The sequence below is a fragment of the Ambystoma mexicanum genome, chromosome 10 (genome assembly GCF_040938575.1).
Source record: "Ambystoma mexicanum isolate Mex_15411 chromosome 10, UKY_AmexF1_1, whole genome shotgun sequence".
NCBI lineage: Eukaryota > Metazoa > Chordata > Amphibia > Caudata > Ambystomatidae > Ambystoma > Ambystoma mexicanum.
Genome location: NC_090932.1, coordinates 1,234,751,126 through 1,234,764,983, shown reverse-complemented (window position 1 = coordinate 1,234,764,983; position 13,858 = coordinate 1,234,751,126). Strand labels below are relative to the sequence as shown.

The window sequence follows — 13,858 nt, the reverse complement described above, 5'->3', positions numbered from 1 at the left end:
TGTCTCCCATGCATTTTTGATAGATACATATATCCTTTTTTCTGCCTCCCCTCTTTTGCTCTAGGACTCTGTGGTTCTTTCGCCCCGAGGAAGGCTGAACATTGATGCCGCCATTTCCAGCAAGCCGAAACGTGATATAGTGCTCATCACAAATTACCCTTTTCTTCTTCCATGAATGAATTGTTGTTCACCAATTTATGAAGCACTGTACATATCAGTATTTAGTCCTACTGGAAAACACATTGGCAGATTGGCATTCTGACAAAACCAGACATGATCAGGCTTTGATCATGAAAATAAACAAGACCATCACACTTGTATAACCAACGAGTCAGGATTTCCAAAATTAGGTTTCCGACACTTCAGCCTAGTAAAACAAGTTACTTTCTTGCCTGGTAACGTTCTTTCGATGAGATATTCCTCCGATGTATTCCTTATCTTTGATGATGTTACCCATTCCAGCTGCCCGTCGACGTCCCTAGAGTCGGTGTCCCTCGACAGCCTCCGTCTCGGCGCCAACATCATTGTGCGTATAAATAGACTTGCGCAGCGTCCGTTGCTCAGTTCCGTTTTGAAGCTTAAATTTGCTTTGCATGAATTGGTTATTAACCTTGAAGGAGCGTAAGCTGCAACTACAGCAGAAGTTTTACTGCGGGGATGGATGGGAGGGGCGATAAGGAATACGTCGGAGGAACATCCCATAGAAAGAACGTTACCAGATAAGATGTTCTTGGAATGGATTGTGTCCTCCGACGTATTCCTTTTCTTTGATAGACTCCCATAGCAGTAGTGTAAAGAAGAGGTGGGAGTAAAAATTAAATATTTCCGTTTAAAAATGTACAGAATGCAACACAGCTTTCCCAAATCTTGTCTCCTGGCTAGAGGAGGAATCCAGGCTGTAAAATCTGGTAAAGGTATGTGCGGACGACCATGCGGCAACCGCACATATGTCTCTAATTGGAACCCCTCTTTGGAGAGCCGAAGAGGCTGAGATACCCTTTGTTGAATGAGCCCTAGGATGTTGAGGGGGTTATTTTCCTGCCAATTTGTAGCATTCTAGAATGGTTAAAATGATCCACCTTGAAATGGTCCGTTTCGTGATTGGCAATCATAATTTGTGTCCTGCATATCCTACAAACAGAAACAGTTGGTCTGCTTGCCTTATCCTAGCAAGTCTGCTAATATAAAAACTCAAGGCACGCCTTGGATCCAGCCTGTGTAATCTTTCTTCCTCTTTCCCTGCATGGGGAGGAGGATAGAACGAAGGTAGAGGTATTTTCTGAGTAATGTGGAATTCAGAGACCACCTTTGGGAGAAAATTAGGCTTGACTTGTAAAACAACCTTGTCTTTATGAAAGATTGTATGAGGAGGTTTGCAAGATAGAGCTTGTAATTCGTTCACTCTTCTGGCAGATGTTAGAGCCACTAGAAAGACTGTTTTAAGAGTGAGAAATCTTAATGAACAGGAATGGAGTGGTTCAAAAGGAGTACCCATCAGAAATGTTAAGACTAGATTTAGGTCCCTCAATGAAACTTGAAAAGGCTTTGGGGGATAAACATTAGTTAACCCATTCAGAAATTGGATTACCAAGGGTAATTTGAAATATGAAGGCTCCTCAGCAGTACGCTTGAAGACCGACAGCGCTGCGAGATAGCCCTTGATCGTACCAATTTGAAGACCTGAATTTTCTAAGTAAAGGAAGAACGATAGCACCATTGGTGTATTGCATGAAAAGGTTTCAATATTCTTTTCTCTACACCAGCTGCACATTTTTTTCCAACGGCAGCTGTATAAAGTTTTTGTTGCTGGCCTTCTGGCTGAAAGCAACACCTCCATGACGTCATCCAGGAGATCCCAATCCCTGTATATCAACCTTTCAGAAACCAAGCGTGAAGGTTGAGGGTTCTGATGTCTGGATGGAGAACCTGACCTCCCTTCTGCGAGAGAAGATCCTCTCTTTGCGGAAGACGAATTGAAGGGCAGATGGACATGTCCAGAAGGTCCAGGTACCACGTTCTCCTGGCCCAATCCGGGGAAATTAGGATCATGGTTTTCCAGAATCTTCTCAACCTCCTGATCATTTGAGGAATGACAGGTACTGGAGGAAACGCGTACAGGTGTGGAAACTCCAAGTCCACTACGAACGCGTCTCCTAGAGGTCCTCTCGGGGGAAATTCCCTTGAACAAAACTGATCGCACTTCCTGTTGATGCTGGTGGCGAACAGATCCACTTGAGGGGTTCCCCAAAGGGTGAAGATCTCTTGAAGGACTTCCTGAGCTAGCTCCCACTCGTGGGAAACTGTACTCTTCCTGCTCAGAGCGTCCGCCGTCAGGTTATTCTCTCCGGCTAGGTGAACTGCCGATAGAGAGATTCCTTCTTGAATTGCCCAAAACCAGAGCTGCATTGCCTCTTTGCACAGTGGCAGTGACCCTACGCTTCCTCTTTTGTTGAGGTAGTGCATGGCCACTGTGTTGTTCGTCATTATCAGGACATTCTTTCCCTGTACTGATGGCAGAAAAGCTTTCAGCGCTAGTCTGATTGCTCTCAGCTCCAGCAGGTTGATATGTAGACTGGACTCCAATGGAGACCAACGACCGTTGATGGTCAAGTCGTTGGCATGGGCTCCCCACCCCGTAAGTGAGGCATCTGTGTCTACTGTTATCTCCGGCCATGGTTGCCAAAACTGTTCTCCTTTCAAGATGTTCTCCTGACAGGCCCACCACTGAAGGTCTCGAGCTAATCTGTCCGGGACTTGAAGGAGATCTGACATTCTTCCTGAGAATTGCGACCATTGGGTTCTTAGTGCCCACTGGAGAGATCTCATTCTCAGGCGGCACTAGGAAGATGCAGGATGCCATGAGGCCTAGCAACCTCAAAAAGTCGATGGATGGTAGACGTTGGCCATTTTGAAACTTGGTGACCATCTGTAGAATATCTTGAGCCCTCACCACTGGTGGCAAGGCTTTTCCCAGGGAAGTGTCCAGGACTGCTCCAATGAACTGGAGTCTCTGTGATGGTATCATCTGTGACTTCTTTAAGTTGAGGGAGAAGCCCAGCTTGTGAAGGAAGGGGCAGACATAATCTAGCTGGATCTGAGCTTGTTCCGAAGATACTGCTCTGATCAACCAATCGCCCAGGTAGGGGTAGACGTGGATCCCTTCCCTCCTTAGACTTGCAGCCACTACCGACATTAGCTTGGTAAAGACCCTCGGGCGGAGTTCAGCCCAAATGGCAGAACTTGAAATTGATAGTGACAGTTGCCAATTGCGAACCTCAGGTATTTCCTGTGTTTGAGATGGATTGGCACATGGAAATAAGCATCCTGAAGGTCTAGAGATACCAACCAGTCCTAAAGCTGGAGGGCCTGAAGGATCTGAGAAAGGGTTACCATCTTGAACTTCTCTTTCCTGAGGAATTTGTTCAATTCTCGCAAGTCCAAGATGGTTCTCAATCCTCCGTCCTTCTTTGGTACTAGGAAGTAGGGGGAATACCAACCCTTGTTCCTCTCCGCTACAGGTACCAGTTCTATGGCACCCTTCTCTAGCAGGTCTACAATCTCCTGCATAAGGAGCGGGTCAGGAGACTTTCAACAAGTTGTTCCCCAGTGGATGACTCTGAGGAATGTGCATGAAGGGCAGGCAGTAACCTTGGGCAACTGTCTCCAATGCCCAAGCATCTGCCGTAATAGCCTGCCATTCTGCCAGATGTTGAGTTAACCTGCCCCCTACTGGTGTCTTGTAAGGGGAGACCTCAGAGGGGTTTAGAAGCGGCTGACGCAGATGCCGAGGGTAAAGTGGCACCTGCTGCTGCGGCTTTTGTACCTCTTCCCCGTCCACCACGGGTGAATCATTTCTGGCCCCTTTGAGCTGGCTGTCCTCTGCCTTTTCCGAATGCGGAGTAAAAGCGAAAGGACCTACCCCTCCAGGAAGCTCCTGAGGGGCGATTCGGAGTCTGCCGGATTGCAGCCCCAAGATATTTCGCTACTGCCTTGGTTGTTTGTAATCTCTCCAGGCTGTCATCAGCCTTCTTACCAAATAAAGAAGTGCCGTCAAAGGGCACGTTCAGGAGTCTGGCTTGTACATCTGGAGCAAAACCAGACTTCCGCAACCACGCAAATCTGCGGATTGTGGTACTTGCCGCCATGGCCCTGCTGATGCCGTCAGCAGAATCAATGCCTGTTTGGAGGGACTCACACATTGCATCCTTTCCATCCCTGATGATGTTAAAGAATGTTTCCCTTTCTTCTCCTTCTGGGAGACTGTCAGCCGCAGATGAAGCACACTCCCAAAGTGTGTGGCTGAATCTTGCTCGCGTGCAAGTGGGGTTGATAAATTTGAGCGCCATGCTACATGCCGAAAATACTTTTTTTGACATGGCATCAAATCTTTTATCATCCTTGTCCTGTGGAATAGTAGGATATGCCGACCTACTGTTAGATGAAGTTGCTGCTTGTACAACTTAACTCTCTGGAGTCTGATGCTTGCTCAGATATTCGGGATCTGAAGCCGATACCCTGTATTTGGCAGAAAGTTTTTTATTTACTGCAAGGATAACTTCAGGAGTTTCCCAATTTGCAGAAATGTTTCTTTGCAGAGCAGTATGAAAAGGAACAACAGGATCCTCCCGTGGACCTTTATCTAAAATATCTGTAAGGTCATCCTGCTGAAAAGAAGGTGTAGGTGTAGACTACCCCATGAATTCAATTATTCTGGCCATCAGAATCCTATAAGGGGTCTCAGCATGCTCTCCAGGGTCTGGTTTAGCAAACTCTACTTCTGGAGAAGTATCTAAACCACTTGCCTCATGTAGAGAGTCCTGAAGGTCTTTTAACCTGTTCTCCTCAGAGATTAATTCCTCTGGCATGGGTATTGTAGTCCTTTGTAAACAAAAGGGTCTCTCATGGTCGGAATACTCCCCTTCCTCATATATAGAGGACAAGGCTCTAAGTAGTCAGACCTAGGATATGGTTTAAAACCCATTTCTAGAGCAGAAGGAGCCAAATTGGTTGTCACTGGCTGAGAAAACGTCGAGGTTGTTGACGTAGAAGTGAAAGGCTTCGACAATCCTGAAAAAGGTGCGAGAACGTTTGAAGGGACCTCGATGCACTCGAGAGGATCGGAATCCTACTCGGCGTCGTCGAGATTGTCGATGGCATCCTCGACGTCATGGTCGAAGCTTTCGGCACCTCTGCTGTCTGTGACATAGTGACAGTTGTAGGTTTGTCTTTTATCGGAGTCGACAGTGGCATCGAAGACGGCGGAGGATCCTTCGAAAAAGGCGTCGATGACGCAGATTTATGAGTCGAAGAAACCTTCGATGACGGCGTCGACGATGCGGTCTTACTGCTTTTACTCGAGGGTTTATGACGCTCTCGAGTAGTTCCTCTCGCCGGGTTCAACGACTTGCGGCATTTTGATTTTTCGGGTCTTTCACCCAGGGTATCACCTTTAGACGTCTCTGAGGGGGTTGAGGCCCCTTTCTCGAAGACACTAAGCATTTTTTTACGGAATTCCTCCCACTTAGTTGTAGAGCTGTGTTTCGTGGGGCAGGTGACCCTTTCTGAGGAGGTAGAGGAAGAAGAAAAAGAAGAGGGAGATCTAAGACGCCTCTTCTTAGAGTGTTTTCATCTTGAAGACTGATGAGAACCGCTTCGAGATCTTGAACGGGAATGTTTCTTTTGTCGACGAGGAGACGAATGTCTCAACTCAGGCGAAGGAACTTTCGAGGGAATAGAAGTTTTAAAGCCCTTACCTCTTTCTAACTTCCCCTTAAGCTCCTTCAAGGCTTTTGCTGTCATGGACATACAGTTCTCACATTCCGAACAGTGATGCTCCGATCCCAGGCACCACAAACAGATCATGTGAGGATCCGTTAACGACATTTTCTTCCCACAGTCACGACATTTTTGGAAACCGGACTGTGGAGTCGATGGTTACGGATGAAAAAGCCATTGTATTAAAGTAATAATCTTCGAAGAATAAGAAGGTTTTTCCTGAAGAAAGGAACTGAGCGTTATGTTTTCCGAGGCACACGAAGCGCGGAAAAACGGAACTGAGCAACGGACGCTACGCGAGTCTATTTATACGCACAATGACATCGGCACCGATACGGAGGCTGTCGAAGGACACCGACTCGAGGGACGTCGATGCGCAGCGCCCTCTACTGAAAAAAATTTCCGAGGCCAGCAAGCTGGAATGGGTAACATCATCAAAGATAAGGAATACGTCGGAAGGCACAATCCCTTCGAAAGAGTTGATTTAATTATTCAATGTGTCTATTTGTTGGTGAATACAACCTCTGGATGTTAATGCGTAACCCTTTGACTCTTTGACTTACCAATTTATTCTCTTTTGTTATGATCAAAATGTTTTCTTTGTAACGCCTTGTTCATTTGTAAGTATTTTCCTTCAGTTATTTATTTGTTTTTCATATTAATGATCTAAAAACACTTAGGCTCTACAATAAATATTTACAACTTGGAGGCACATCGGTATTCTTTTTTTTTCCCTTTTGAGGACTCATTTGAGCACAAGAACAAGCCTATTCGAATTGTAGGATAATTATTTGTATAACCGTATCGGTTTATGCATGGGGATTTCCCTTTTTGTTGTTCAACTAACGTACACAGATGAGGTCGGGTAGACCAGTCGGTCCTCCCTAACCTGCCCCATGGCCCTACCTCAGATAGCAGCTGGCAGCACCCAGCCCCTCTAGTAATGCCAACTGCAATTTCTAGAGCAAGGCAGGGCAGCACTGTGTCACAGTAGTCAGCCGGAAATGTATGTAATAGGCAGATTCAAATTAGCATACAAATGTTTAGGCACTACCCTTTCAGTTTTCTTTTCGGTTTCGTGCATGGTAAAATGATAAAAGAAACAATGGAAAAGAAAAAACGATAGCAGATTGATACTGGAGGATACGAATGGCCTTACAGCTTTAATCAAAAGTGTTTTTTTTCACTGGTATCTTGTTTGGTTTAAGACTTCACCCTTCGATATCCAGTCGTTTTACCGAAAATAAAACAGTGTGGTAAGTTTCACCGAAAGCCCAAATATGGAAAAATACCAAAAATATTAATTAAATATATATGGTAGTGGTTTAAGGGGTAAAAATGGGTTCGGGTGGGGTTAAAAGCGTAGGGATTTCGGGAGGAGCCCCTAAATAAAACAATAAACTGTATTTTGCCCACTCTGAAATTTATCACTCACATATAACCGTTCCTTCAACTGAGTGGCAATAATCATTGGGGGAATTATAGGTACTTGTTAGTTTGTCTGAAATGTTCTTAAAATCTCTATTCTGTGAAACGATGAATGACAATAGGTAATCAAAAACTGAAATGAGCCATTCATACTATGATAATGTGGCCATGCAGAAAGCTCCTTGCATACAACTAGCATATGAGGAAATGCCTCATTGGATGGCAGATTTACCAAAGATTGGAGAAATGACTATGATATGAAATGATATGGCATTTATAACGCGCCTGTACACAAGTATTTTTAGGCGTGACAAGACAAGGAGGGGGAAACAAAGGGAGGACAAAACAACAATCTTACTAGGCTTTGTCTCATTCAGATTGCGCAAGCGCATGGAGGGGAGAGGGAGAAGTGCAGGTAACAGAGTGCAGCCAACGGGTGGCTAAGTCCTGGTAATCAGAGGGTGCAGCCAGCGGGTGGCTAATAAGTGCCGAGAGATGGTGGACTGTAGGGTTACAGATACAGACCACTAGTGCAAGGGGGCCAGGAAGGGGTGCAAGTGCAACTGGATAGGCAGGGACCAGAACCCAAATTCAGAGGGTGGCCAGGTGACCAGGTGCGTGGAACAGACGGGTCATCAGCAGGGGAGAGGAAGGTCTTGAGTTGTTTCCGCACCGAAGATGATTCTGCTCAAGCTTGAGAGATGCAAGGAGGCTGTTCCACAGGGAGGCCCCAGCCGAACAAAGATCTTCCCCCAACTCTCTGCTTGGAAAAGCGACTGACCCTCAGAGAGTTGGAGGTGGATGAGCAAAGAGCTCGAGAAGGGAGATACTTCGGAAGAGAGATTGGAGGTAGTGCGTACACCTAAGGCCCCAGAAAGCCTTGTGGACAATGCAGAGGGTTTTGAACTTGATCCTTGCCACCACTGGGAGCCAAAGAAGAGATTTCAGAGCTGGAGAGATACGATCCCTGGGATTGAGACCAAGGACAAGTCTTGCAGTCCTGTTCTGGATAAGTTGTAGATGAAAGAGTAGAGGCAGGAAGATTTAGAAAGAGGCTGTTGTTGTAGTTCAGCCTTGAGAGGACCAGAGCTCTGGAGACAGTGAGCTTCTGGTGGTAAGTGAGGAAGGGAAGATACCTCTGAGGAGGTGCAGCTGATAGTTTTTCTGAGGAGGTGCAGCTGATAGTTTGACTTCTTGGAGACGTCAGAAATGTGAAGAGAGAAGGAGAGGGTGGAGTCGAAGATGACCCAATGTTCTTGGTCTCACAGGTAGGAGAAGGAAGAGGACCCAGAGTGGTCGGCCAGAGAGGGAGAGAGAGGAAAGGAAGGAGCTGGTGTTCCAATGAGGAGGATCTCCGTCTTACTGGCATTGAGGCAGAGATCATTAGCGGCACACCACTCCTGAATTGCACACAGACAGCCAGGTATGAGAGAAGGAGTAGAGGTGGCTGAGGGGAGCCTGAAAGAGAGCTAGGTGTCGTCCGCATAACATTGAAAGTTGGAGCAGGGAGCAGCTATGCGGTGGGCGAGAAGAGCAAGGTATTGGTTTAACAATGAGCTCTGTGGAGCTAAAACAGTTAACAATTTTTGTTAAAAACCACCACTAACACGTTTTTATCCGGTACGCCATTGTATGAGCCCAATAGTTTTCAGGAGGTTATTGGTGAATTATCACGCTGCCCTTTCCCGACCGTGAAACTCTTGGCCTGCCAACACTCTTTTCAACATGGCTTGCAAACCTTTTCACTGTTCCACGAAATATTATGTTTAATAACTGAGCACTTACCACATGTTACAAACATATTCAGCATGGAGTATTAGCAGAGTACTTTTAAAAGTAGGACAAAATCAGTAAAGGGATACTTCTAAATACATATTTTGGGATGTTTTGGTAATAAACTTTGGTATTTACAATATTCTGTAGAATCTTTTCTTGAAAATGTAAATAAAGTAAATATAATATTACCAATCTAGGTCAACTGTACTTCCTGTACAGGTAAAGGGGAAACACCAGCCACCATATTCTTGCTGGAGCCGTCCCAGCCATATACCTCAGAAATTATTTCTTTTCATGGTTTCCACTGATGGGATTTCCAAAGTTTAACAAAGGAGGCAGGTCTCAAAATACTCTGAAGACTCATAGAGGAAGCCCTCCATAGAGTAAAGTGACATGCCCCTGAGATCCTGTCCAGGACCAGAAGAAAACACAAAGATCCCAGAAGTTCTACAGCACTTAAAAGATCACACCAATCCCCAAAACTACAAACGGTATCAGTGTAGGTACCTGGTGGATGTACGAGTTGAGCGGGTTGTAATATTCTAGCTCGTTACCCTTGTATTTCAGTTGGACATAGAGAACGCAGTTTATGGCTTCCAGCACCTGCTTCTGAAGCTCCACATCTGTGATAGTCAAGGCCATACCTGAGACAAAGGTGAGAGCACACTTACAAGGAAGGTTTCAGTAGAGAAACATCAAATATCAGAACACTGAAGTCCTTTGAGCCAATAGCCCAACTTCTTATTTATCAACAGACTGAACAAAGAAACAGTTACTTTGTTATGTATAAACTCTTCTACTCTTAACCGATTAGGGGCCATGCCGTTACTTTACTCCATGCCTGCATCTTTAGCATTCCAGGGGGAGGAGGAGGTCAAGTAAAAGTTGGAAACAGAACATGGCTCAAAACATCCAATGCCAGGTAAAATATGCGAGACCCTTTCTAACAGTTATGTCCTGACCTGTTTCACTTTTCAGCACTTAGAAACGCATTACAGAACTTTGGGAAGATAGTAACTGCTTAGATGAAATCAGAAATTGGGCACGTTGATTTCACAAGATTGTCTAGTAAAATGCAGAACCGGCTCTAAAGTTTGCATCAACAGAATGTCTGAGGTGCCCTCCCATATTCCAGAAAATGATGCTTGTGAAATATGCATGATCTCTGCAACTTACAAAACCGTTTGCATGCCTGTGACGAGGCCCCTTGGGAGGAAGTCAGGGATGAGGAATGTGGGAGCCATGGACCACCGCTGTCAGCTCTGCGATGCTGGCATTAAAACATATGGAGACTATTCAGGAAGGAGGGATGGTTCCATGTCGTTTCAACTAAGTAAATTTCTTCGATGCAATTTACTTTGTTGAAATAAAACCCTTCAAAATGCTTTCCTTAAGGGGGGTCCCCGTACCTCTCCAATTCCAGCTCCACACCCTTAATCCCCCCCCATACTCGCCTTTTACCCTTTACCCCACAAACATATGTACATTTTGAAGTGTTTCAAAGTAATTTCCACTAAGTGAATACGTCAAAGTAATTTGCTTTGTGGAAAACCACGGGATACCGAAGGGGTTCGAAGAACCTAGAAATTGCAGCTGGTGGACAGTGAGGAGTCGGTCAAAGAACGCTGCTTGCTAGACAGCCCACCGCTAGCTGAGAGAGTTCACAGGTATGTCACAGAGGTAGGAAATGACAACACAGTAAGCATTGGGCAATCCCATACCCCACCGGAGGCCTCTGGGTGGCGGGCAATGCAGAGACAGACAGTATTGGGTTGCTTAATTTGGGTGTGTGAAACAGCAGGGCAGTCAGCGCACCAATAACACATAGGAATTGTAGTCGGAATGGCCCCAGATCAATCACAGGCACCGAAACAAACTAGCACACAGATGTTACAGAAACATGAACTTCAAAAGGCCAATCATTTGCGTGAGAGTGGATAGGGGTGGGGGTGGGTTCTGAGGGTGAGCAAGGGGGAAAGAAAGAGAGAGAGAAAAAGAGAGAGGGAGAGAGAAAGGGAAGGAGAAAGAGGGAGAGAGAAAGATAGAGAGATAGGAATAGATGAAAGGAAAGTCGAGGTGGGGGAGAAAGACTAGGGTGAGGAAACAGAAGAGAGGGTGAGTGGGTACTGGAGAATGCAGTGGGAGTTAAGGTGGAGAAAAAATTAACCATGGACCCGAAAGATTACAGAACCCAAGAGTGCTAACAGGGGAGGGAGTCCAAGAAAGACAACCAGGAGTTTACAAATCTCTAAGTTCAACAGAAAAGGCAGAGCATCCTGAAGCCTGCTTGGAAAAGCTACTTCCAATGCTAGTTATTACGCCTGTCACCCCCACCCCCTGCCTACCACACTCCAACTTCAACCAACCTAAGGGTGCCACGTGGGAGAACTATTAGCTGAATCCGGAAGGAGCAATGTACCTTCTGGAGGACCTAGAAGAGAGTCAAGACACCCCAAAATCGGAGCAGTTGGGGCACTATATACCCCCAAGTCTTTGAAAAATGGTACAACCTTCCTGGGAGGTGAATGTGACCCAAGAGCGAGGGAAGGATTGGGGACCACGGTCCTAAAGAAGTTGTCGAAGGCTTAGCTCCATGTATCATGATTTCCATTTCCACATGCAGTACGTCATTCAACCCTAATCCCTTTGGTCTTGTGAAAAAATAAAAGCAGCAGAGAACATCAGCCGTGACAATCCCACATCATTGTTTTACAGAAGACCCAGTTTGATGGGAAATGGAGCACATTGTACCCTTTTTGATAGGACTTCACTTCTGACTAGGAGAACATGTATGCTGAATAGTCCAACTACTCCCTGGAAGTGAATCATGGGATGCTAGTGAGTTTCTAGAATGACTCCAGTAAACTAAAAGTTGATTGAGCATGAAGGAGGCTATCTACCGAGCATATCCAAACCACATATTAAACATACACCAGGTTAGAAATTGGGGTAGTGTTATGATCTTGAGCTTTTCTAGCAAGATATTCTGGTGAAGTCTGAAATGGCCTGGTGAGGTAAAATGTTTCCATGTTATGGGGTGTTATGCTTGAGCTAAAACATGGCGATGGTGCGCAGTGTATTCTGGGGGCACTCAAAGCCATATATTTTCTTTTTTTTATTTACTTGTATTTAATCATAAAAAGATTTTTACAAGAGCGCATTCCAATCTGAATGAAGTCCTTTCATATTTTGTTTGATAAGTGATGCGAGCCTTGCAATTAGATTCGTTGATGGTGCGATCAGACCCTAACTTCCGGTGTCGCTTTTATTCTTTCCAAGGCCAGGTTCAGAAGTTTTGCGGCAGCCGTGTGCCATCGAGTCTTTTCTCCTGTTATCAGGCGCTTCCACCAGATATCTTCGTTCCCCGTGAAGGAGGTGGCCGTCAAAGTGGAGAAATAGGCGATCCTGGCCGGCTGAAGAGCCGGACAACGCATCAGTAGATGTTTTATCGATTCAATGTCCTCGGGATTTGCACAGAGCCTACAAGATTTTTTCTCCAAGCCTCCTCTGATAGCTAAGATTTCTCTAGTCGGTAAGACATTTAGGCGTGCTTTTAGAAGAGTTCTTATCAGTAGTTTATCAGGGTATTTTTTGCAGTACACCATCGGTTCTTTCAATTTGTTAGTGTTCATTGGAAGGTGTGCTAGAAGTTTGTACGATGATGCTAAATCAGTCATGTTGATCCAGTCCCAGCATTCTAGTTTAGTTTTTATCCTAGTTGGGTTTTCCTTCAGTTCATCTTCAGTACACACTATTTGCTGTAATTTTTGTTTTTGATCCGCAGCCCACTGGTTCATAGTCCGATTGAAACCTTTTTCCAGTTCTGTTGCCATTATTTGATAGATTTCGAGACTCTCAGGGTGAATAATTTTCCTATATAGCTGAAGAGAGCTATGGTCCACTACTGCCTTTAGAGACAGAAGGCCAAGTTCTCGCCTGATCGGAGCGATCGGGATCGAGTTAGGTAGACCCAGGATGGCTCTCCATATATGACCTTCCAGTTTTTGGGATTGAAGGTATGGGAGGGATTGAAGGTATGGCGTCCATGCCATAGGTCAGTGACGGCACAATTTTAGCTTTGTAGTAGTTTATAGCTGGTTGGAGTGAGAACTTTCCGTATTTCCGGTCAACCAATCTCAGCTGTGCTGTCAGATTTTTGGTTTTCAACCATAAGATAGCTTGCTTGCTGCTGGATTTCTTCGAGCTGTCCAACTGTACTCCCAAATATTTGAAGGAGTCCACCACTTCAATTTGTGTCTCGTTGAGATGCCACTGAAACCGCTCCTTTTTTTTGATGGCCGTTTTTTGTAAAATCATTATCTTTGTTTTGTCTTTGTTAATCTCCAGGTTGTTTTCCTGTATGTATGATGACAGATTATCCAGTTGACGTTGGAGGCCCACCTGGGTAAGGTCGAGTAGAATTAGGTTGTCCGCGTACAGCAATCTCGGGATTGGTGTAGAGCCTATTTTAGGTGGGAATGTTCTGATCTTGCTTTGGCTATCCTTGAAGTCTCCCAAAAATGATATAAACAGCGCCGGGGCCAGGGGGCAGCCTTGCTTTACCCCGCAACATGTTTGGATGGGTTTTGATGTGAGGCCTGCGTTGTTTAGGCGGACTCTTATGCAAGTGTCACTACGTAGACTGATTATGGGCTCCAGGATTGAATTTGGACAGTCCCAAGTCTTCAGTTTCGCCCATAGTTTCTGCCTGTCCACTCGGTCGAAAGCTTGAGATAAATCAACAAAGGCAAGAAAGATGCGAGGGCCACCTGTCCGGACTCTTTCTTTGAGTATGGTTAGACACATAATGTTTGCGCTGGTGCTTGCGTTTTTCTGAAAACCTGTTTGTAGAGGATCAAAGCAGGTTGCGGCGATCGTC

General features: G+C 45.4%; 1 protein-coding gene across 1 annotated transcript in view; it reads right to left on the bottom strand.

The window, feature by feature from the left end:
* The window catches only part of FBXO21 (F-box protein 21), a 580,830-nt gene that overhangs the window by 375,552 nt on the left and 191,420 nt on the right, over window positions 1-13,858 (bottom strand). The window contains exon 6 of the mRNA XM_069619209.1: window positions 9,487-9,623. Within this exon, the coding sequence (XP_069475310.1) occupies window positions 9,487-9,623 (137 nt within the window). The remainder of the gene's footprint in view (window positions 1-9,486; window positions 9,624-13,858) is intronic.